Genomic DNA, 25926 nt, shown 5'->3' with positions numbered 1-25926 from the left:
TTGTTTTTGTTGCATTTGCTTTTGGGTTCTTGGTGACGAATTCTTTGCCTAATTTAATGTCAGGAAGAGTCTTTCTGATGTTGTCTTCTAGAGTTTCTATGGTTTCAGGTCTTAGATTTAAGTCTTTGATCCATCTTGAGTTGATTTTTATATAAGGTGAGAGATGAGGATACATTTTCATTCTTCCTTGTGTGGCTTGCCAATTATTCCAGCACAGTTTGTTGAATAGGGTTTTCTTTCTTATTTTATTCATGTGATGTATCACATTTATTGACTTCCGTATAAACCATCCCTGCATCCCTGGTATGAAATGCAATTTTACCACTTTGTTTTGCATGCTTTGTCGATGATCGGTTGGCTATATTTTGGGTTCTTTATTCTGATCCATTGGTCTGCGTGCCTGTTTTTATACCTGTACTTTGCTGTTTTGGTAACTATAGCCTTGTAGTATATAGTTTGAAGTCAAGTAATGTGATGCCTCCAGATTTGTTTTTGTTTTGTTTTATTTTGAGATGGTGTCACACTCTGTCACCCAGTCTGGAGTGCAATGGTGTGGTCTCGGCTCACTGCAACCCCTGTCTCCCATGTTCAAGTGATTCTCCTGCCTCAGCCTCCTGAGTAGCTGGGATTACAGGTGCTGGCCACCACACCTAGCTAATTTTTATATTTTTAGTAGAGATGGGGTTTCACCATGTTGGTTAGACTGGTCTCAAACTCCTGACCTCGTAATCCACCCACCTCAGCCTCCCAAAGTGCTGGGATTACAGGTGTGAGCCACTGCGCTCAGCAGATTTGTTCTTTTTGCTTATTCTTGCTTTGGCTATGCGGGCTCTTTTTTGGTTTCGTATGAGTTTTGAGGATTGTTTTTTTCTAGTTGTGGGAAGAATTATGATGGTATTTTAATAGGAATTGCATTGAATTTAAAGATTGCTTTTAGCAGTGTGGTCATTTTCACAATATTGATTTTACCCAACTTGTTGAATAGGTTTTTGTTTCTAATTTTGTTTATGTGATATATCACATTTATTGACTCATCCCTACATCCTGGTATGAAACCCACTTGATCATGGTGTATTATCTATTTGATATGCTCTTAGATTCAGTTAGCTAGTATTTTGTTGAGGATTTTTGTATCTTTGTTCATCAGGGATATTGGTCTTTAGTTTTCTTTTTTTAATGTCTTTTTCTGATTTTGGTATTTGGGCTATACCGGCTTCATAGAATGATTTAGGGAGGATTCCCTCTTTATCTTTTGGTTTCAGTGGTATTGCTACCAATTCTTCTTTAAATGCCTGATAGAATTCAGCTGTGAATCTATCCACTCCTGGGCTTTTATATGTTGGCAGTTTTTTTTAATTACTTTTTCTATCTCACTATTTGTTATTGGTCTGTTCAGAGTTTCTTTTTTTTTTTTTTTTTTTTTTTGCCAATCAGTTTGAGCTTATGAGGTTAGCCTTGAACTGATGACCTCGCCTTCGCGAGCGTCATGACCTCCGGCGGGAGCCACTTTGGACCCCTGTTCAGAGTTTCTGTTCCTTCCTTGTTTAATCTAGGAGGGTTGCAAATTTCCAGGAATTTATCCATCTCCTCTAGATTTTTCAGTTTGTTCTTGTAAAAGTGTGGATATTAGCCTTGAATGATCGATCTTATCTGGATCTTCTCTCTTCTTTTCTTGGTTAATCTCACAAATGGTCATTAATTTTTTTTTTTTTTTTTTTGGAGTCTTGCTCTGTCGCCAGGCTGGAGTGCAGTGGTGCAACCTTGGCTCACTGCAACCTCTGACTCCCTGGTTCAGGCAAGTCTCCTGCCTCAGCCTCCTGAGTAGCTGGGATTACAGGCACATGCCACCACACCCAGCTAATTTTTGTTTTTTAGTAGAGATGGCGTTTTACCATTTTGGGCAGGATGGTCTTGATCTCCTGACCTCATGATCTGTCCACCTTGGCCTCCCAAAGTGCTGGGATTATAAGCATGAGCCACTGTGACCAGCCCAGTTTTTTTTTATCTTGTCAAAGAACTAGCTTTTTGTTTAATCTCTTCAAGGTTTTTTGTTTGTTTGTTTTGCTTTTTTATGCTTTAAGTTCTGGAGCACATGTGCAGAACGTGCAGGTTTGTTACATAGGTATGCATGTGCCATGGTGGTTTGCTACATCTGTCCCCACCCCATCATCTATATTAGATATTTCTCCTAATGTTATCCCTCCCCAATCCCCCATCCCCTGCTATCCCTAACCTAGCCTCCCCACCAACTGACAGGCCCTGGTGTGTGATGTTCCCCTTCCTGCGTCCATGTGTTCTCATTGTTCAACACCCACTTATGAGTGAGAACATGTGGTGTTTGGTTTTCTGTTCTTTTTTTAATTTTTTTTAAATTTTTTTATTTTGAGACGGAGTTTCGCTTTTGTTACCCAGGCTGGAGTGCAATGGCGTGATCTCGGCTCACCGCAACCTCTGCCTCCTTGGTTCAGGCAATTCTCCTTCCTCAGCTTCCTGAGTAGCTAGGATTACAAGCACACACCACCGTGCCCAGCTTATTTTTTGTATTTTTAGTAGAGACGGGGTTTCACCATGTTGACCAGGATGGTCTCGATCTCTTGACCTCGTGATCCACCCGCCTCAGCCTCCCAAAGTGCTGGGATTACAGGCATGATCCACTGCGCCCGGCCCTGGTTTTATGTTCTTAGGTCAGTTTGCTGAGAATGATGGTTTCCAGCTTCATCCATGACCCTGCAAAGGACATGAACTCATCTTTTTTTTATGGCTGCATAGTATTCCGTAGTGTATATGTGCCACATTTTCTTTATCCAGTGTATCATTGATGGGCATTTGGGCTGGTTCCAAGTCTTTGCTATTATAAACAGTGCCACAATAAACATGTGTGCATGTGTCTTTAAATAGAATGTTTTATAATCCTTTGTGTATATGCCTAGCAATGGGATTGCTGAGTCAAATGGTATTTCTATTTCTAGATCCTTGAGGAATCACCCCACTGTCTTCCACAATGGTTGAATCTAATTTACACTCCCACCAACAGTGTAAAAGTGTTCCTATTTCTCCACATCTTCACCAGCATCTGTCTCCTGATTTTTTAGTGATCACCATCTTCAAGTTTTTAATGTTGATCGAACTTGATTAGACATTTGTGTTATTTTAAAAATTTAATGTTGGAATTTAAAATATAACCCAGTGTTTTCTATTGTATTTGTGCTTTTATTTGTCCATGCTTCAGAATTGTATTATAAAGACAGTAATTAAAATTTCAAGCAGGTTTCTAGTGGAATTTGTAATTAGGAGGTGGACAGCAATAGAGAATAGAGGAAAAGCACTGGTTTTGTGAGCAAGTGGATTTGGGATTCAATATTAACCCTCCTACCAATTAACTATCTGACTTTAAGCCCTTCAACATTATTTCCTATAAAAGATATTATGTACTGATGTCCATAACTTTAGTCAGAAAATAACTTTGTCAATAACCAAAGTGCAGAATTTACGAAAATACTGACTTGGTTTTAATATTTGACAGATATGCTAACAATGTTAACAGGAGTATTTAACAGCTTTTATTTACTACTGACAGATCAAATGACCAAAATTTAAATTTAGAATCAATGTGAAAAAAAGAATTTAAATTCAAGCTAAATTTCTATTTTCATGCAAAAGAAAACAATAGTTGAAACACTTCTGTGTAAGAAACCAGGATGAACTATGTGAATTAGGTTTTACTGATTGTCTTTATCTCATCAATAACCAAGATTGGATATTTTTATTAAAGCTGTTAAAACATGCCCGATAAATATTCCAACAGGAATATGTGGATTGTACTAGTTACCTAATGGAATTTAGCCAAACTAATTTTCAGTGAACTGCTTCCCCCAAAGGATGTCCCCGGGTATTATTGCCTGGGAACTCTTAGGAGCAATAATCGAAAACTGTTGAACCATGCAAACTTTCAAAGGTCTATCAGGACCTAAATTACAAGGTTTTGCTGTAACTGGGGCAATGTCATGAAAGCTTTACTATAAAATAAGCTTCTGTAACTATTTTTGCATTTTTTGCTACTGAGTATTTATTTGCCAAGTGTCTATGTGTAAGTCTTAATGTGTATTTTCTTTTATATTTTAACACAATAGACCTGATACTTTTTATTAAATATAATAGGTTAAGGAAATGAATAATTTACAAATTTAGGCTCAGAGGTGAAAATATATTTGCATAGCTCTTTTGACAGCAATTTGTGTTTTCTTAATATTTATAGGAAAACTACTTTGGGGAAGATGACATATATATGGATTTTGAAGAGGTTATCTCAAGTCCTGTTTTGTCACTTTCAACATCATCCAGCTCTGGGTGGACTGCTGTTGGAATGGAAAATGACAAAAAGGAAAATGAAAGTTCAGCCAAGTCAATTCATCCACTTACCTTGCGTCCTTGGGATATTACCGTGCTTGTTAATTTGTACAAAGTTCATGGGCGTCTTCCTGTTGTAAGTGTTTATACATCAAAGCGTTCTGGAATATATTATGACACCCACCTGTGGGTAGATGTGAAGCATGCAGCACACACTTAGAAAAAAAAATCAGATTCAGAAACTTCTAAATTTGTTATTTTACTGTTATAAAGTTCATATGTTTTCTTTATAATATGATTACTTGATCATTGGTAATTTTACTTTCTGTTTTTCTTCTAATTTAACTTAGCTCCTTCTTTGCTGTTCTATGTAACATCAGGACGTTGTATCATACCTCAAGTTGTTGCGTTTGTAATTAACCTGATGAGTATTTAATGACTTTACATTTTTTTAGCTTTTATCTCCAGACCCCAGATCAGTTTGGGGCCTTATGGTGGACCTGTTACAAAATCAAGTTTCTGGCTTGACTCAAAAGGTTGAATTGTGTGGTTTGGATCTGACACAGTAATCTGGGTCACTCTTAAGGACAGCCCTTAGACCTGTTCTGGTTGACCTGGAATGGTATTAAATTGCCCCAAGAACCCAGAGACTTTGGAGCAGGGCCAGATGAGGTGTGTGTCTGTGTCACAGTGGGGTGGTGGGCGGGTGGCCCTCTGGTGCCTAGTGCAGCTAATGATTCTACTGGGGTGCAGAATAGTTATTTTTGTCAGTAATCATAGTTTCTCCATTTAAAAAAACAAATTCTCTTAATCATGAGAAATGTAATTTTTATTTTTTTGTACTTTCTTACATTTTGCTTTTTCTGCATTTTGACTATGCTATTTTGTTTGACTGTAGCATGGAACTACTGATGGCCCTGAATGCCCTACAGCTTTCTTGGAAAGACTATGTTTTGAAATGAAAAAAGGATTTAGGGAGACTATGCTGCAACTTATTCTGTCACCCCTGAATGTGTTTGTCAGTGATAACTATCAGGTAAGGTGAAATGAGATATGTTAGAGATATAGAGATTTACTATTAATATTTATTGAGTCAAAACAATGTATTAGTTTCTATGCACGGACTTTGTAGCTCTTTAAGTCAAAGACTTTTAAATTAACTGTATTAAGAAGTATTGTATGTATGTTTATGTGTATGAGAGTTGTTTTAAAAATCTCAGTTTTCTTTTGCTGCTCCCTATTTCTGTGATCCCAATTATATTTTATACCTTTTACTATTATAATAGAAACAGAAATAAATACTTCCTGAAATATTTATGGAAGGAAAAAATTATGTAAAATTTTGGTAGGTTCTGTTGAATATCACAGCATAAATGTTGATATTAACCAATACCATAATATTTTAAAATGAGTGTATCTACATGGTCACTGATTTATTCTTATTCATTTAACATAAGATACTTTGTTAACTCCTTCATGATACTTAATGGGCTCTTTTGAAGGAGAACCAATGATATTCATCAAGTGAGAATTTGATAATTTATTACATTTCTGGGTAGATTATCACTTAATTTTTTTAATGGCAAATGGCCTTCCGTAGCACCTATCACTGCTTTGTATGTCCATCTTACTTTTAGTCAAATTGTGTGATTTAGAAATATAAATGGAACTTAATACAACACAAAGTAAAATTATAAATGGGAAGATGAATCTGACACCCAGAAATTATCAATGAATGAACTTTTATTATGATTATTTGTAGTGGCTGATCATCTGATTTAAAATAGCATACCCTCTTTTCATTCTTTTGCCATTACTGACAATATTTTTCTTCATGGAATTTTAATGTATTTTTTCATACATATATTTGACATATATGAGATCACATTAGCTAAAACTTAATATGCTAGGCATTGTTTTTTTGTGACAGAATGTGTTTCCTGTTTTAAACTTTTATTTTGAAATAATTATAGATTCACAGGAAGTTTCAAAGATACTATAGAGTGATCTGTGTGTACTCTTTACTCAGTTTTTTCCATGGAAAAATTATTTTTCATAATTATAGAATCAAAATAAGGAAATTGACATTGATACAATGTGTGTGCATAGCTGTAGGTTGTCTTATCACATGTAGATTCATGTAATCACCACCAAAATGAAGACACAGAACTATTCTGTCATCACAAAGATCTCATATAACATTTTACCTTGCCATTATTAACCTTTAAAAAAACTCTTGTCCTCCTCTTTATAATTAGTGGGTCATTAGAAGCAGTTACTTTTTATTCTGGGAGGCACGTGTGTGGAGAGGAAGCCCATCTCCCTTTTTCAGTCTATTAAGGAAATTAATAAAGGGAAAGGGAAAGTCTTCTATGGGTAAGTTCTGAGAATCTTAGATGAATATCCCTGGTTTCTTATGAGTACCTAGTAATACTTCAACTTTTAATCACTGCGCTTTTAAAAGCCTTTTCCAAACATAGAAAACATTTTATTGGGCTTATTATGAATGTTCACATTAATTCTTACTATAGAGGTATGGCAAACTTGTAGAGAGACTGAATTATAAAATATGATTTATTTGGGGATTAGAGAAGGAGTTCATGGAGTAGAGATTTCAAGGTGGAAGAAGAAGTGTAGAAGTACTAGTGATAATTCATTTCCTAGATAGTTGACAACTTACCCAAAAGACAAAGATGCCATATATATCCTCTAGGAATTTGCTTGTCTACTTACCTTGTTTACATTCTGTAGTGTTGACACAATTATTCCTAAGGATTTTTTCTTCTTCTTTTGTTATACTATCTAGTTTTCATACAGTGAGAGGCTTCACACTGTGTCTACTCCCAAGGCTGAAATCTGGCTTACCTACTTGTAGTTTATCCTGGATAGCATCAGTCTTAACTCAAGCTTTCAGGTGACTGATGGACTGCTATATCCCACTGTGAAACTATGCACTTTTTATTTTGTGGTCATCTTATGTATTAGTTTCATACAGCTGCTGTAACAAAGTATCCTACACTAGGTGACATAAAACAACAGAAATTTATTTTCTCACAGTTCTGGAGGTTCAAAGTCCTAAATCAAGGTGTTGGCAGGATCACATTCTCTGAGCTGCAGGGGAAGATCCTTCCTTGCCTCTTCTTAGCTTCTGTGGTTGCCAGCAATCCTTGGTGTTCCTTGGCTTATAGATGAATCACTGAGATTGCTACCTCCATCTCTGCTGGCTGACACTCTCTCTCTGTGCCTCTTTGTCCCACTTTTTCTCCCTTTATAGGGACACTAGTCATTGGATTAGGGCTCACCCTCAGTGTAACCTTATCATTATAACCTAATTACATCAACAGAAATCTTGTTTTCAAAAAAGATCATATTCACAAGTTCCAGGGCTTTGGACTTGAACATAGATTTTTGAGAGATGCCATTCAACTCACAATGATGCAAATTGCAATAAAATTTAAAATATAATGTATATTGGTATATCATGTATGCTGTACCTTAGGAAAGGCCAAGATCCACACATAATTTTGTGATTAAAAAATTTCATAAAAGTTTTATACTAAGAATTGTTAAGTCTGAGTGTCAGAAGAGAAATTTCTTGACCACCCTCCCCAGTTCCCTCAGTAAAAAAGGTAAGGAAATTAATACCTGGAGAAGTCAGGTGATTTAATATGAAAATTTTTTTTTAAGAATGTGTTTCCCAACATATATTGAAAGCAAGGAACACTAACCCCGTGAGATAGCCTAGACTCAGGTAAGAAGACTACCATAATAAAATTAGGTTGGGAAATATCTGTGAACTGCCTCTGTGTATACTAGTATATTGAAGGCTCTGTGAACACTTGCTGTGAAGAAATCTATCTAGTCAAGTCATCAGCATCTACTTTTTGTGGTCAGTTAGGTGCAGTGATACTTAGTGCATAAGACAGAAATTATCCATAACCTGGAGAAGAAGATAAATATTGAGAAAATTTAAATTAAGATAAATAATTTCAAATGTAAAAAGTGCTGCAAGGTGAGGTAGGCAGTGTTCTGGTAGCATTTAATGGTCTGGAGGCAAGGACAGGATCCGATTTGTATGTTTAAAAGATCTCTGTGATTACTGATAGAGTATGGAGCAGAGAGATGTAAAAAGTTAATGCCCTGAAAAGGTCCTGGCAAGAGGTGATACTATTTGGACCAAGATGAAAAAAAAGTCAATGCATTCGTGAGAGATTGGGAGGTAAATTTAACAGAAATTGGTGACTAATCAGTAGGGCATTTCCAAACTTATTTGATTCTTTTTCTTAATTATGTGTGGGACTAGTGTTCTATGAAATAATCTGTTTTATGACATATCCTTTATTTCTCTGAATATATGTTAGAAATTTTCCCTTTGAAATACTTGCTGCCTTGTAGTAGCGAGTATAAAATTATTCTCTGTAAGAGAAAACTATCCTTGTTTTTACATAGTCCTCAGAATCTATATGGAAGTTGAGTTTTCCCCACAGTTCTTCATTTTTTGATCTTAATGGTCTTTGTTCTTCAATGTTACCATCCTTTTAAAATAATATTTTAATCTTATGATTCTTAGATTTCCTACAAAAGATTGGTCTCTTGTATTCCCTGTCAGAGTACAACTGTAGTTTCTTGTTATTCATAAAGACAGTTATCAATCAGAGATCTGTCTATTTTTTAGAACTTAGCTATCTTGCTTTTTATAATAGATGAGCTCTCATAGATATTATTCATTAAAGATGCTTAACTCAGACTACCTCTATGGCTACAAGTATTAGGAGCTTGTGGATTCTGAAGCCTTATACATGGCATGATTTTATTGTTCATCTCTTCAGGGGGCATGGGGGGAAACAACTAGAAATTATAATGTGATTTTCTTATACATTTTACAGTATCATTATTATTGTTTTCAGCAGCGACCCCCTGTGGATGAAGTACTCAGGGAAGGTCACATCAATTTGTCAGGTCTCCAGCTGAGAGCACATGCTATGTTCTCAGCAGAAGGTCTTCCTTTGGGAAGTGATTCCTTAGAATACGCATGGTTAATTGATGTGCAGGCTGGAAGTCTTACAGCTAAGGTCACAGCACCACAGGTATGATTTTCAGAGTACTATCTCCTGACTTATTTTCCTTTTCCTTTCTTTACCCACCTTCTCAAGAATAACTTGTATGCCTATTTGAATGTTCGTTGCATTTCCACTGATGGCATTCTGATGGGAGTCATTCGTGCCATTCAAAATTTTAGTTATAGGTGAGTCAGAGACAAGTGTCACTTTTTTGAGCCACGTATAATTTATTGAGTGTAATATATGTAGTTCTGTGTAATAATTCAAAGAATTTGAGACTTTCTTTGGGAAAAACAATGAGTACTGTTCTAGAAATCAAGTTAATTATTATTAAAATTATATTACTAGGTCCTCCATTGTTGGAAAAATCTTATTTTTCTACTATATGGAATACTTTTCTAAGAACGTTGTTTTCTTACGTATTTCTTAAGTAGGATTTGAAAGTAACCCTTATGATGCTAAGGATTAGGTAATAAGGTTCTTTACTTGTCATGTCCCAAAGCAAGATTACATCATTTGTACCTGCTGTTAGTGATGTGGAGAGTAGTTTCAAAAAATAAAAGTGAATTTACTGGTAAGTAAATCTGGTCTAGAATTCTAGATGTGATCCTTTTGGATAAATTCTCCCCCATCACCCCTTCCACTTAATCCTTAGAAGGTGCAAAAGCCTTACTATATTATTTGTTTCTAATTGACCACTGAAGTTTAGTTGAATTGCCATATTGTAACATTTCACCTGAGTCATATATTTATTATAATATGAATGCTTATCTTGGCATTTCAAAGGACTGAAATTTGATAGGAATGTTACATACTAAATTTTGATAAAAAGTTATAGAATGGGTACAAAATATATAATTTAGAGGTAGGTAGTAGCAACAAAAAAGTAATAAAGAACCTAGATGCCCTGTATACCTGGAAGAAATTGTCAGAGGGTAACAAAAATTAATATTCTAAAAATGGTGGGAAAAATGAATGGAATTAAAAAGGGATATTTTAGAGTTGAACATCAGTTCTATATAATATTGGAATGTATAATGATATTTATAAAAATATGTGAAAAGAAATATATAATGGAATGTGTAAAAATGGATCAAAAGCTATAGTCATTGCTCACTGACCTTGTAACTGTCCTCTCCTTATTGTCTCCCATTTCTCATCCCTAAGTATACAAGTAAAAACAAGCATATTCTAAAGCAGCTTGATCCCTAAGAAGGGAATAAAGCCATGCTGACCCTGCAAGACTGTGTACAATTCCTTTATCCTAAGGACTGCTAGAATCTTACATGTTTATAAATTGCCTTTATAAGAGGAAACATTTCTCCTGCATAAAATGTTAGCATCACTATTTGCTGTACAGTTCATGAATCTGCAGATGCTTTTATGTTTATTCCATTCTCTGTATGTTTTAAATTTGTGTTTTCTAAGAGTTTAAATCATGTACTTATTTGGGGAGATAATGTCATGTATATCTATCCCTCAACATTTTTAACAGCTCTAATCAATTATAAAATTGTTTAAAAAAACTCAATATTTGAAGAATTATAATATGTGCTTACTTAAGATTCTATTCATGTAATCAAAAGTGCTTTAATCATCAAAATACCTGATTTTTAAAAATTGTAGCAATGTGATATTTAGATAACCAAAGATTTCACATGGAAGTTTGGTTTATGATTAGAGAATTTTAGATGCTTTTCTATGTGGAGGATTTCAGTTAGCTATATAAGAGAAAAGATAGATAACCTTAAATAAAAGGATTTGCTTTTAAGGTTGCTGAAGTGAAATTAGTTTTCATTTTGACAATACATTTTGTCATTCATAAAGGAAAAGTAACATAAGCATATAAATTATATAAAGGTAGAAAAAATCATTGGCTAACAAGTTGCTTATTTAGCAGAAATTTTAAGATAGTATTTGGATTCTTTCAAGCTATGTTAATATTCTTCAGAAGCTTTTGAACTCTGAACACTTGTTTAGAATGCTAACAGTGTTGTCAATTTGTTACTTATCATCTGTAGCTGGCATGCCTCTTGGAGTGGGGACAGACATTTGTTTTTCATGTGGTATGTCGGGAGTATGAACTGGAAAGACCAAAATCAGTAATAATATGTCAGCATGGAATTGATCGTCGGTTCTGTGAATCTAAGGTATGTTAACAAATATGTTAGCAATATTATAAACATTTATGAATTTTTAAAAATGGAATATTGAGATATCAGCTTTAAGTCAAATGCACATAGCCATGAAGTAAACTAGTTTTTTCAGTTAACAAAACTATTTTTCAAATTCTTAGCCATTTTAGTTTTAAGTATCTGAAATATGAGATAATTATTAAAACATACAAATTAAAAAATGGAGTTATAAAAATTATATTTTGCTTATGTTTTTACTGCTAATATTCATGTCATATTGCATTATTTTACTAACTTGTTGGGATGTGGCTATATATTTATGTAGAAGATTTAGAAATTGAAGCAAGGACATGATTTGCAGACCACTCTGGACGTGCCAGTTCTCCCATAACGTAATTGGCAAGGGTGGTCATTTGTCAGGTTTCCTGATTCCAAATCTTACACTCTTTTCACAACATTGTGCCACCTTCAGTATGGGTTATTACAATATCTTCAAAATGGTTGCAAAAAGTAGATGGTAATCCCTAAAACCATGTGCAGTGGCAATGAAATTTAGAGTATTACTGTCCAGTTAATACTCTCCCTTATGAATTTGGTGAGGGAGGCATTTTTTTCCCCTCCGATTTTGGAAGTATGTTTATTTCAGAAAATCTGGAAAGCATGATGGTTTCAAAAAAGAAGAATAACTTACTCTGGTTCTAGAACACAGAGGTTAACAGTTTAGTTTTTCTTTCTAGTTCTTTCCTATATGTTTCTTTCCTTTCTTGTTCTTCTGCTATACAAATTATATTTGTTCATCCTACTTTTATGTCCAAAATATCTGCAACCCGTTCTTACATACTGACAATAAAGTAACCAGCTATACTTGGTGATAAAATTATTATTTTCTTATTATAAACACATTGGCATGCTCCACAGAATTGGTTCCTTGGTTATAGGTCAGACAGGCAGATTTCTATGGATAATACACACATGCTTTTATGTACCTCCCCCTCCTTTTTATTTTTTCTTTTTTTAATAACTTAAAGTTTTTATATTGCATTAAAATTTTTAAAAATCAGTTTTGTTAAGGCATAATTTATATACAGTAAATTCATCCTTTTAAAGTTGTACAGTTTGAGTTTTGACAAATGCTGTATATATGTGTGTTACTGTTACCACCAGTGAAGATACAGAACATTTCTTTCCCCTTAGAAAATTCCTTTGTGTGTCTTTGCAGTCAGCCCCTACCTCAGGCAACTACTGGTCTCCATTCTGTCACTTTAGTTTGTTTAGGTCTCTTTTTGTCCAGAGGAAAGGTATCCTTATAGAATATTGACTACAGTATAAGATACCTGTTCCTAGTTCTGGCTCTGCCACTAATGAGCATTTACATGCTCTTGGGCCAATAATTTGCTCATGGCTGCCATCTCAAGAAATTTATTGATGTAGGTAATATAAGCATTTTCTTCCAATGTAACATTATAAAAATCTGTGTTTTGGGAGTAAAAAAAGAATTAAATGTATGTGGATTGTCTTAGATATCATTATAATATTTACAATAAATATACTTATGTGTGTGAAAATACATCTGTGTGTATGGAGTACCTATAAGAAAATCTTACAACTCTAAACTCATATAATTCTTGTACCTGTGACACTGTTTACTCCTTACTTATCTTTTTTTGAGTTTCAGTAACAAATTATATATGTATTGTCTATTAGACTTGCCACTTGCCCCTTCTGAATAAAAATGGTACATACTTACTTACTGTTTTCTAATATATAGTTTTCTAATTGATAATACTTTAACTGCTGATTTTATTATTATAAAAGAATGAAATTAGACCAATTTTTAAAAAATTAAATACATCAATAACTGTATTTTTCGTGTTTATATTAAGAAGATGACTTAAGTGTCAAAATAATGAGTTGATGGTGGTGATTTAGATGTACAATACTTTTTTATTTTAGTTGAGTTGTATTCCTGGGCCTTGTCCAACTTCAGATGATTTGAAATATACTATGACTCGTATAGCAGTAGATGGAGCTGATATTTACATTGTTGAGCATGGTTGTGCTACAAATATAAAGGTAAGAGTTTTGCTTTACCAGTGTAGTGCTTTTTCCTTTTTACTAAACCAAACCTCTATTTCTTGAAGTAAAATACACATTTATAGTCTGTCATTTCACAGACTGCCGCAAAATTTTAGGAGATAGCTTTCTAATTGTTACTCATCCATGTTCTTTTCCAGTATTATTTTTTTAACGCATACTTTTACCCCTTATTTACTGTAACTGAATTTTTATAACATTGCTTTATGGCAGAGATATAAAATAGTAGGTTGTTTTTATGGCAGGGTGTAAACTGGTAGTGCTTTTAAACAATTTGATTTTTGAATGTCTTTAGGATTCATACATTTATATTTTCTGCCTGGTTCCTGAAAACATTTGTTTCCCACTGTTTTATGGATTGTAGTGTAAAATCAAGCCTTGTTAAGTTTCTATGATTTTTCATTATTTACTTCTCTTAATTGCCTGTGGACTTCTGCTTTTTTTCTTTTACCCTCTTTTTAAAAAATTATCTATTTTTGTTTTTATTGTGTTTAACTTTTCTAGTCCTTTTATGTCCCTTTCCCATTTTTTCCTTATTTCTTTTTCCTTTATTTTCTCCTTCCACTTATGTTTTACTCTATTTGAAATGATCACCTATTCTGTAGTGTAGGCTACTACTTAAAAATAGAGAAATTACAGTTTTGTTTCATTTTCTTCATTCCATTTTAGATGGGTGCAATTCGAGTTGCAAACTGTAATCTCCACAATCAGTCAGTTGGGGAAGGAATCAGTGCTGCAATTCAGGATTTTCAAGTGAGACAGTACATTGAGCAAGTAAATAATTGCAGAATTGGACTTCAGCCTGCAGTGCTACGGAGGGCCTATTGGCTTGAAGCTGGGTCAGCCAATTTAGGACTTATTACTGTTGATATTGCTTTAGCTGCTGACCATCATTCTAAACATGAGGCACAAAGACATTTCTTAGAAACTCATGATGCCAGAACTAAGAGGTAAGTGAAAATTTTAAGAATGGTGGCGGTCTCCTGTTCAGATGAAAGCAACTAGATAATTACAGAGGAAATACTACTGAGAGAATGGACTAAGAATATTTTAAATAAAGACCTAATCCGATTGTACTGCACCTCAATTAATACATAAGGACCTGATATTTAAGTAAATATATATCTTGTCTCTGGTGATGGTGCAGTTGCTGGAAATAACATTATTTTCTGACATGTTTCTAAGTGTATACCATGTATGGCAACAGTCAAACAAGTTTCAGTTACTGGTCCCTAAATAACAGTTTGTAAAGCACTGCATTTTCTCTCTCAGCACTGCATTTTCTCTCTCACCCCAGCTCTCAACTTTCAAGTCATCATTCTTTCCTAGAAATCACAGTACTACTACCATCTGCTGTATAAAACTCCTTTTATCGGCCTTCAGAACTACAGAGAAGACTAAACATACTCAGGCCTATTTCCTTGATCCTTAGGAAATGATTATATTTATGTTTTAAACAGCTACCAGTGCCTATTACTGAATCATTTTCATTTAAAATGACAGTATGACTTTTTCTATCCCCATCTTGCCCTGTTATATATTTAATATGTGCTAATTCTAAAAATATAGGAAACTGTTAAGAAACAAAGGAAAATAATGATCATAATCTCACCACATGAAGTTTTATCATATTTCTCTCTAGGATTTTGCTGTATTTTTTAAATGCTTGAAATCATCCTGCATTTACATTTTAAAATTCTGCATGTTTGTATTAAACTTATATCCAAAGCATCTGGCCACATGATTAAACATTTTATAAAGATACTTTTCAGCAAGTGATAATACATTACCAAAAAGATACAACATGTTTTATTTAGCCATTGCCCTTATATTAAATATTTAGATTGTTTCTAAATTTCCCATTATGAATGATAGTAAGAGGGACATTTTGGCACGTAAAATATATTTCCATGCTTTCTGGCTGTTTCCTTTACCTAATTTTCTGGAAGGGAGTAAGAATGAGTTAAAAATTAAGACTTTTTGTATGCATTGCCAAATTACTTGCCCGAAATTTTTTCAGTTTATATCTCCAGTAGCTTTTTAGATAGTCCCTGTCTCCCTGCACCTTTGCTACCTTTTGAGTGTTTTCTAGTAAGTGACAGGTGGCATCTCTTTATTTTGCATTTATATATTTCTGAAATTAATACTTTAAAAAACACATTTGTTAGCAGTTTCAATTTCTTCACTTGTGAATAGAATGTTTATATTCTGTGTACATTTACTTACTGGGGTCTTGGTGGTTTTCAATTTTTAAGAGGTTTTTAAAGACAGTCACCTTTTTTGTGATCTCTGTTGCTAGTATTTTACAGTTTGATTTACCTTTTAATTTTATTTTCATATATGACTTTAGTTTTATACATTCAAATACGTCAGTTACTAATTTGAGAAAACTATTCTTTTGCTAGTAATCAAATAGCATCTGTATTTTTTTTTTCTTTTTCTTTTTCTTGTTAACATATAAAACCCAAATCCATCTGGATTTTATGTGGGATGCATGTGTGTATTAGTCTGGGTAAGGAGGTAAGTTGCTTTTTCTGCAAATGCTATTCGAATACAGAGGGAAAAATTTATACCTAACACATATTAATTTCTCTATTGTACAAAATGATTAGTTACTATCATCTGTTAACTTTCCCGAGAACTTGAGGACAATTTTTCTAGTTAAAAAAAAGAAACTGTTGAGATTTTTATTGATAATACATTAATCTTTTAAATTAATTGAAGAAGATTTGACATATAGCTGAGTATGAAAGCTCAGGTGTGAAGAATATCATGTAAAAGAAATTGGATTTCTTTGTTATTTTATTGCTCAGGAAGCCACTTAGTGTGAACCAAATGCCTGTCTTTGATTAGGTTAGGTGGTGGAGCAAGGTGCTAATGGAGCTAAGGAGGTTGCTTCAGGTGACTCAGGCTGCTCCAAGTAACTCATTTAGGTTGATTTCAGTGCTGTAGCTTATCAAAAATTGTGAAGTCTGGGGTTTTTGTCTTTCTTACAAGTTAACAAGTTAGCCTGTTACAATTTCGTGGGTGCTGGCAAAATACACAAAACTTCTCTGATCAGAGATTATATTACTCACAGCAAGAGTGGTACCCAGTCACGTGTTGGCGGATTGGTTCTCTGTGCCCCCCCAAGTAGAGTTGCTAGATAAAATACAGGATGCCCAGTTAAATTTAACTTTCAGATAAACAACAAAACACATTTTAGTATATGTGTGTCTCCTATATTGCATAGAACAAACTTATTTTTGTTTGTATTTTATTTGCTAAATCTAGCAAACTTTTCCCTGAGTCCTGTAGGGAATAATGTAGTTCTAGCTACTCAGGAGGCTGAGGCAGGAGAATTGCTGGAACCTGGGAGGCGGAGGTTGCAGTGAGCCAAGATTGCACCACTGCACTCCAGCCTGGGAAATAGAGTGAGACTCAGTCTCAGGGGGGGAAAAAAAAAAGCCTATCAATGATGAATACGTGCATAAAGTAGGTTACATTAAAAAAGAGGAATACTGAATTTAGTGAATCTTTCTATTTTCATAGTAAGTAGAAGCAAGCCTACTGTTTTCCAGAGAGAAACATTACCTCAATCCTCACAGTTGCTTGCTCCAAACATAGCCCTGAGAAATTACCTGGACAGAGCTTGCAGTCATGGCATACCCACCAGGAACATGTAGGGATTCTTAGGGCTCATGATGAATTGCCTCTCCCATGTGGTAACTCATTGACCTTCAGCTTTGGCTGCCTTTTTGCATATTGGATTCCCAGGAGTTTTAGAGAACAGTATATTCATTCCTGATATTACTGGAAAACCTACTGGATATATAGGCCATTAGTTTCATTGGATTAATGTTTCTTAAAAATATGGTTTGCAAACCACCGGCATCAACATCTCCTTGGAACTTAATAGAAATATACATAATCAGGCCTTCCTAGTCTTCAATCAGAAACCTAGGGGTGGAGCCAGCCACCTGTAGTTTAGCAAGCCATTCAGTTGATTCTAATACAAGCTAACATTTAAGAACTAGTGCACTGGATTATACAAAGATAGGAAAGGGGAGCTAATGTTTATTGAGTAACTTCTGTAGTCCAGGTTTTGCATCAGGTGCTTTACACATGTTAATGCCATTTTATCCTCACAATGATCTTATTAGATATATTATACCATCATTTTGCAGATGAGGAAACTGAGGCTTAGAGATGTTAACTTGTCTGAAGTTCTAGAGTTAATAAGTGGCACAGCTAGAATTTGAACTTAGATCTAGCCGACTCAAAGCCATGCATTCTACCAAGCTTTTGCTTTGCGAATGAAGTAAAAAATGTCTATTATATATATGTTATTTTATTTTGATGGTGTTTTGAGATATCTTTGCTGCTTCACTTAATACTTTAAAATACAGAAGTGATTTGAAATAGATAACACCTGATTGAAGTAACCTCAACCGCTTCCTTATCCTAAGGCCTACTCATACATTTTTCTGTCTTCTCTAGATTGGTGTTCCACTTCTAAGTTGTTCCACCTCATCTTTAATCTCTCAAATGTTACTTTTTAAAAGATTCTTCCTATTTTCTTGGTCACAACACTCTGTTTACCTCATAACATTTAATACAATTTATGATTAGTTATTTTTTTGTTTATTGTTTGTCTTTGCCTCTGTATTGTAAACTTCATATAGATAAAGACCATATCAGTTTTGCTTAGCCTGGCACTAGGCCCTTAATTGATATGTTCAAGAAGTACAAATTAATGGATATATAATGAAGGTGATAATACCTCTTCTGTCTTTCTGTGAGCGTCTTGAGAATCCAAGGAGATAATATATGTAAAAATGCTAAGCAAAATAGACTGTAAATATGAGGGAATTTTATTAAAGTAAAAAAGGAATAAAGATATATCTCACAGATTTCTATTATATAATATTTTTTTTCCCTCTTTGTCTTTTTTTTTTTTTTTTTTAATTTTTTATTGGATTATATAGGTTTTGGGGTACATGAGCAGAGTATGCAAGACAGTTGCGTAGGTACACATATAGCAGTGTGCTTTGCTTTTCTTCTCCCCTTCACCCACATTTGGCATTTCTCCCCAGGCTATCCCTCCCCACCTCCCCCTCCCACTGGCCCTCCCCTTTTCCCCCCAATAGACCCCACTGTTTAGTACACCCCTTTCTGTGTCCATGTGTTCTCATTTTTCATCACCCACCTATGAGTGAGAATATTTCTATTATATAATATTTTTTAAGAAAGGAGGATACTTAATAAAGACTGACAGATCTATGAGTCACTTATATAGAACCTGAAGTTTACATACGTTTTTAATGCTTTATCTGTAGTGCTTATTACAAGGGAGTAGACCTGGATATTGTTTTTCTCCAAAATGTGAAGTAGTTCATTATTTTAATTTTATTGAGAAAAATTTCTTACTTGCTGCATATTTGTAATTTTTTAGTGTTTTAAATTTGCAATGTGAAATAGGCCCTGAAATTTTAAAGATAATGAGCTATCAGGCATAATCTATACTAATAGTTTTGTCTGTTTTTGGATTAATGTCTTAAAATTTTAGTCTTTTTGAGAATGTTTACTACATTGTAGAACTGGATTTAAATGTCTGATTTTTATATTTGCTTTTTTAAAAAATGCTTTGGGCTTTTTAATGTATGCCATATCTCTCTTATTATTGATTCTGCTTATTTCCATCTCACTTGCTCTGGTAAGACTGTGTTTTTTAAGAAAGGCAAATGATTTAAAAAAAGAAACCACAGTAGGAATAAACCTTTCTGTTTGTGTTTACTTTGTCTTTTAAAAATATTAACAACTAACTTAATTATGTACCAAAAAGTTTTTTATTTCTTAATGAGTTTGTTTTTTTTTAATGTAGTTGTTTTTTGTTTTCTTTTGGGTTCTGTTTAGGTTGTGGTTTTTGTGGCCAGATGATATCCTGAAGAACAAGAGATGTAGAAACAAATGTGGTTGTCTCGGTGGATGCAGATTCTTCGGTGGCACAATAACTGGCCTAGATTTCTTCAAACTTGAAGAGTTGACACCTTCCAGTAGCTCTGCATTTTCAAGCACAAGTACAGAGTCTGATATGTATTATGGACAGTCTCTGCTACAGCCTGGAGAATGGATAATTACTAAAGAAATTCCCAAAATTATTGATGGTAATAAAATGTTTCATCACTCTGCTAATTGTTGATTTTCTGTATCCCTGTACCGTTCTGGGAGAAATTCAGTGTTATTCTGTTCAACTCAGTTTATTTTGTGTAGTCTTATGAATAGGGTTTAGTATAATCTGCCTTTGATTTGCACATGACTTAACTATAGCCAGATAAAACTAGTGATTTTCTCAGTTATACACGGCAAAAGTAGGTCTGCTATTCAAATCTTCTGTTGTTGATGTGGGTGGCTTTCCTCACAAAGTTTATTCTAAATATTTCCTTCCATATTGTTATTTTCCTGTAACAGAGCATTCAGATAAACACTTAGGAATAGCTGTGCTTCAAGGTAACAAGTTGTTTAACCAGCTTGCTTTTATAGGAAAACTTTTCAATAGTAATATTTATTCTGTTGGCCCCTGTTACCAATTATTTTTGCAAAATAGTTTACTTATCAGTAAAATTAAACATGTCAAGAAAAGAACTCCAGTCTGTCCTTAGAATCTTTAGCATAACTCTGCAAATACACCAGTTTGGTACGAGCAGTGAAGAGTGGCTTTAAGCGTATTATATTTAGATTTACCCAGGGTCTTTTCTCCAGAGACTTAAGAAACACATTGTCCTCTGGATTTTTTTTTAGTTTTGTGTTCCTACAATTCAGTGCAATATTTACTTCTTAAGTTGCCATGCTGTGAAGATGTTAAATGTAGAAAAGTCTTGATACTTCACCCATATTTAGCCATTTCCCCTTAATTAATTTAAAAACATTAATTTATGGCTGCCTTTTATCAGTAGACCAAAAAAGATAGGAAAGGGATAATTTTACCTTTAAGAGTTTAGCAGATTGCTTTCCCATTTATAGGAACTCTTAGAGGAAACAGCCAGACTATATATGCTAAATTCCTGTTTAAATGATTTTTTTTTTTTTTTTTTTTTTTGAGACAGAGTTTCGCTCTTGTTTCCCAGGCTGGAGTGCAATGGCGCGATCTCGGCTCACCGCAACCTCCGCCTCCTGGGTTCAGGCAATTCTCCTGCCTCAGCCTCCTGAGTAGCTGGGATTACAGGCACGCGCCACCATGCCCAGCTAATTTTTTGTATCTTTAGTAGAGATGGGGTTTCACCATGTTGACCAGGATGGTCTCGATCTCCTGACCTCGCGATCCACCCACCTCGGCCTCCCAAAGTGCTGAGATTACAGGCTTGAGCCACCGCGCCCAGCCTAAATGATTTTTTACTGAGTAGTAATAAGTGTGCACATTTTACTTTAAGATCATTCTACTTCTGCAGGTTTGCTAGAATGAGAGCAGATTATCTTATAAAATCAGCAAACCAAACTTTCTTGGCATTTAAGTGATAAGATAGATTTTAATAATTTAGCTGTCTTCTTATGTAACTTTTTTACATTTGAATAATGTTCATTTTTAAAGTTTTACAATGGCATTTTCTCATTTAATCTCCAAGCTATCATGTAAGATGGATATTATCCTTGTTTTGTAGTAAAGAAACAGGTTTGTCACTGAGACTGAGTTGCATGAAGTAATAACAGCCAAGTGTGGCTGAGAAGAAACTAGAATCAGGACCACTGAAGCCACTTTCTTGTTATCTCTACTGTGCTACAACTGGCAGTAATTATAAACATTGCTTGATTTTCAAAGATTAACTATCACAAACTTGAGAAAGAATATTTGCAGGAAATTTTTACATGGTGTGAAAGGAGGAAAATAGTAAATTCTCTTTCTAACATTGAAGAAAGTAAAATTCTTATAATGTATAATAGGAAGTGTCTGTATCACTTGGTGATTCTCTTAGTAGCGAGTTGTAATTGCTGAAGTGCCATCAGTTTCTTGTCCTTATGGACAAGAAGAATGAGAGTAATTATGAAAACAATTTCAGAATGAGAGTAATTATGAAAACAAACAATTTATGGGAGGTTGGGAATAACCACTACATATGTACCTGAGTTTCTGATTGTTGAGTCATCCAGGAATGGAGTATAGACGCAGTGTCAGGATAAAATCAAGGAGGGCATATGCGGAGAATTAAGGATCTGCTTGGAAGGTCAGTGAACACTACGTTCCTGTATCTGTTAGAAGTGAATCAAGACCATTTTTTTTTGACTTTCATTGCTGTATTTTACATTTGTGGTACTATAAGTAAATAGCATTCTAAGTTTACGACTCTTTACCCCTTGAATGCCACTAGAACTGCATTCTGTTCAGGGAGATGTTTTCTCCATTAGCAGGTTTCTTTTTCTTGGGTAAAACAGGGATAGTAGGAGGTGAGGGGAAGTTGAGCAAGAATTAAATTTTATGAATCTAGACAACTATAGTATTCTCTTTTTATTTTCCCCAGCCCCTCAATTTATGTAACACATCACAGAGCTCTTTATGAAACTCTGAAACAGTGGTGCTTCACTCTGGTCCTAAAGTTATTATTTATTCATTCACAGAACCATTTATTGAGTGCTTTCTATGTATGAGGCATTGTTCTAGGTACTAGAGGTACATCAGTGAATGAAAAATGATGCAGTCCCTGTCAATACTGAATTTTTAGAGCAAAAGGGGAAAATATAAGTAAATCTAAGTAGAATATATATGGTGTTCTTTGTATTATTCTTGAAAGTTTTCTGTAAATTTATAAATTTTCCAATAAAATATTTAAAAAGAAGAAAAAATTTACTATTTATGGACCTGGGATCTATACTTAATGTAGATATATTTCTAAAATATTTAACAAATTGCTATGTGAAAGTAGATACTTGGCTTTTTAAAAATGATTATACTTAAGAATGGAATTAAATTGCCGTGTTTTTCATAAATTGCTTTTGAAATTTGTATGTTCACTTAACTTTTTTTTTGTTTAGGTAATATGAATGTCATGAAGAGGAAAGAATGGGAAAACAAATCAGTGGGAATAGAAGTAGAGAGAAAAACTCAGCACCTTAGTCTTCAAGTACCATTACGATCTCATAGTTCATCCTCTTCCTCAGAAGAGAACAGTAGTTCTAGTGCTGCACAGCCTTTGTTGGCTGGTGAAAAGGAAAGTCCATCTGTTGCTGATGACCATTTGGTTCAAAAAGAGTTCTTGCATGGGACAAAAAGAGATGATGGCCAAACAAGGTCAGTATTCACTTAGATTTAGAATCCTGATCATAAATAGGATTCTATGTTTAAAATTGTGGCAAGAAAAACTTCTTCCCTGTCCGTTCCCCCACTTTAAACAATTGTTTCCTGTATATCTGAGCATATTTTGAAATGTTAGTTTGCTCTTGTCTTTCTGATTATAAAAGCCATACACATATATTCTTTCCACATATGAGGAAAGTACAAGAAAGTGTAATGAAAAGTGAAAGTTTCTTGTCATCCCACCACTCACAGTGAATCATTGTTAACATTCACATATTATCCTTCTAGTCTAATGGATACTTTTTTTGTTCCTCCTTTTGGCGCCTTAATGGTTGGCCACTCCCTTCTTGAATCAAACTTTCCTCTTGGTTTGATAGCATTTTTCAAAATTTCCTCCCACCTCCTTGGCTATTCTTTCTCAGTCTCTATTGTCATGTCCTCTATTTCTTCCTCCTTTCTTTTTTCTCTTCCTTTTATAGCTTGTCCTTTGTTGAATGTCTCTTTTTTCTCCACTCATTCTATACTATTTCCCTAGGGAGTCTCAGTAACTGCTTTCAATTATATTCTCTAGCTAACATATTTTAAATGTAAAACTCCAGCCAAAACCTTTGTTCCTAAGGCCTAGACACCTTCTTGATATATATACTTGGATGTTTCATGGAGACTTCAAATTCAACATATTAAAAATGGCCTTATTCCTATCATTCTTCACTTGTTCTGCCTTACTAAATGGCACTACTACATCAGTTGCTGAAGTCAGAAACACTGAGGTTATGTATAACTTCTTCCTCCTCTCTCCTTTAATCAGATGCCCCCGGTATATTTTATTAGATAATATTTTAAAGGATGTGAAAGAAAAAGAAACCTTTATAAATGCATTAGTGTCCATGGATTACGGATAGAAGGTTATATTCTGGAGTTTCTTTCAGTTTTCATTGTGTTTTAAGCTACCTCAAAAACTTTTGGAACTAATGGGGGTATGAACACATAGTGTACTGTTTTGTTACTTTGAGTACTTTGAGTATTTTATTGTAAAATTTTAGATTTTTTTCTTTTTTGAGATGGAGTCTTGCTCTGTCACCTACGCTGGAGTGCAGTGGCACAGTCTCAGCTCACTGCAACCTCTGCTTCCCAGGTTCAAGCAATTCTCTTGCCTCAGCCTCCTGCGTAGCTGAGATTATGGGCATGTGCCACCATGCTTGGCTAATTTTTTGTATTTTTAGTAGAGACGGGGTTTCGCCATGTTGGCCAGGCTGGTCTTGAACTCCTGACCTTGTGATCTGCCCACCTGGCTTAGATTTTCTTTTATTTGTAAAATACATGATTAAAATTAATAAAATGATTTTTAGTGGTACTTCTTTTTATGCTTACAGTAAATTTTATGATGTATAGAAAATGGTAATAGCTTTTCTTTCTGTTTTAGTATCCCTACAGAAATTTCAGGAAACAGCCCTGTGTCTCCTAATACTCAGGATAAGTCAGTAGGTCAATCTCCTCTTAGATCTCCCTTGAAACGGCAAGCCTCTGTCTGTTCCACCCGACTTGGAAGTACTAAGAGTCTTACTGCTGCTTTCTATGGGGACAAGCAGCCTGTAACAGTTGGAGTCCAGTTTAGTAGTGATGTCTCTCGAAGTGATGAAAATGTACTAGATTCACCAAAGCAGAGGAGAAGTTTTGGTTCATTCCCGTATACACCGTCAGCAGACTCTAATTCATTTCATCAGTATCGATCAATGGATTCCAGCATGTCAATGGCTGATAGTGAAGCCTACTTTTCTGCTGCTGAGGAGTTTGAACCCATTAGCAGTGATGAAGGCCCTGGAACTTATCCAGGTAGAAAAAAGAAGAAAAAGCAAACCCAGCAGATTGACTACAGTAGGGGTTCCATATATCACAGTGTAGAAGGACCACTTACTGGACATGGAGAAAGCATTCAGGATTCCCGAACTCTGCCATTCAAAACTCATCCTTCTCAGGCTTCATTTGTTTCTGCATTAGGTGGAGAAGATGATGTTATAGAGCATCTATATATTGTAGAAGGTGAGAAAACAGTGGAGAGTGAACAGATTACTCCGCAACAACCCGTGATGAATTGTTATCAGACTTACCTTACTCAGTTTCAGGTAATTAATTGGTCAGTTAAGCACCCAACCAACAAAAGAACCTCTAAGTCCTCATTGCATCGTCCCCTTGATCTGGATACACCAACTAGTGAAGAAAGTTCATCATCATTTGAACAGCTTTCTGTTCCAACTTTTAAGGTATAAACCAAATCATTAGTTTCCACTGATACATTTATTTAGAGAAATCGATTTTTAAGAAATTGTATTCATAATTACTCTCATTCTTTTTAGCTACCTTTCTAAGAGATAAACTTTCTGAAGCCATGGCTTTATGTATGAGAGGTCACAGAGTTATTGATGAATATTATAAATTTAAGTAAATTAAATTGAGGAGTGGTTTATGAGTTGATTGCTACTGCTTTAATCTAATCAACACATATTCTATGTCTGAATTGTACTCTAAGATTAGGATCAAGTCTCTGAATTAATATTTTCTGTGTCTTAAAAATAAAATTTTGAGGCTGCTTTTATTAGTGTTCTTTTTATTAAGTCATAACTCCTTCTATACAAAGCTTTCCTTGTCCACTTATTTGACATTTGAGTTCTTATAATTCAGTATGAATATGGTTATTGGGCATTTCTGTAATGTATTCTGAAAATGCATTACAGAATTTTTTAGGTAAACTAAAAATACCTAAAAATAAATTTAGTGGTTTTAGCCAATATGAAATATCATACTTATTTGAAGTGTCTAAATGCTTATTTAATTATTCTTAATTCAGATATTATGTACTATTGTGTACAAGGCATTTGATGTACAGTGGTGAGGGAAATGGATATGGAGCTTGTGGTTTAGAGGTGGAAGACTGACAATAGACAGATAGATAAATATATAATTACAAATTGAGAAGAGTCTATGATGATTAACTAAGGGATGCCGGGATAGAAAATAACAAGGGGTA

General features: G+C 34.5%; 1 protein-coding gene across 31 annotated transcripts in view; it reads left to right on the top strand.

Annotated features, from left to right (window-relative positions):
• The window catches only part of BLTP1 (bridge-like lipid transfer protein family member 1), a 220865-nt gene that overhangs the window by 68083 nt on the left and 126856 nt on the right, over positions 1-25926 (top strand). For 23 of the 31 annotated variants that reach the window (XM_035293009.3, XM_078366556.1, XM_078366553.1 and 20 more), the window contains 9 exons: positions 4256-4483; positions 5246-5383; positions 9255-9434; positions 11429-11557; positions 13496-13615; positions 14306-14586; positions 19532-19782; positions 22640-22895; positions 24325-25162. In XM_035293009.3, the coding sequence (XP_035148900.3) occupies positions 4256-4483; positions 5246-5383; positions 9255-9434; positions 11429-11557; positions 13496-13615; positions 14306-14586; positions 19532-19782; positions 22640-22895; positions 24325-25162 (2421 nt within the window). The remainder of the gene's footprint in view (positions 1-4255; positions 4484-5245; positions 5384-9254; positions 9435-11428; positions 11558-13495; positions 13616-14305; positions 14587-19531; positions 19783-22639; positions 22896-24324; positions 25163-25926) is intronic. The other 8 variants (XM_035293010.3, XM_078366548.1, XM_008992749.5 and 5 more) reach the window with 1 other exon arrangement.

The sequence above is a fragment of the Callithrix jacchus genome, chromosome 3 (assembly GCF_049354715.1).
Source record: "Callithrix jacchus isolate 240 chromosome 3, calJac240_pri, whole genome shotgun sequence".
Classification (NCBI taxonomy): Eukaryota; Metazoa; Chordata; class Mammalia; order Primates; family Cebidae; genus Callithrix; species Callithrix jacchus.
The sequence above is the reverse complement of the archived record's forward strand: the minus strand, read 5'-3'. Positions and strand labels throughout refer to the sequence as shown.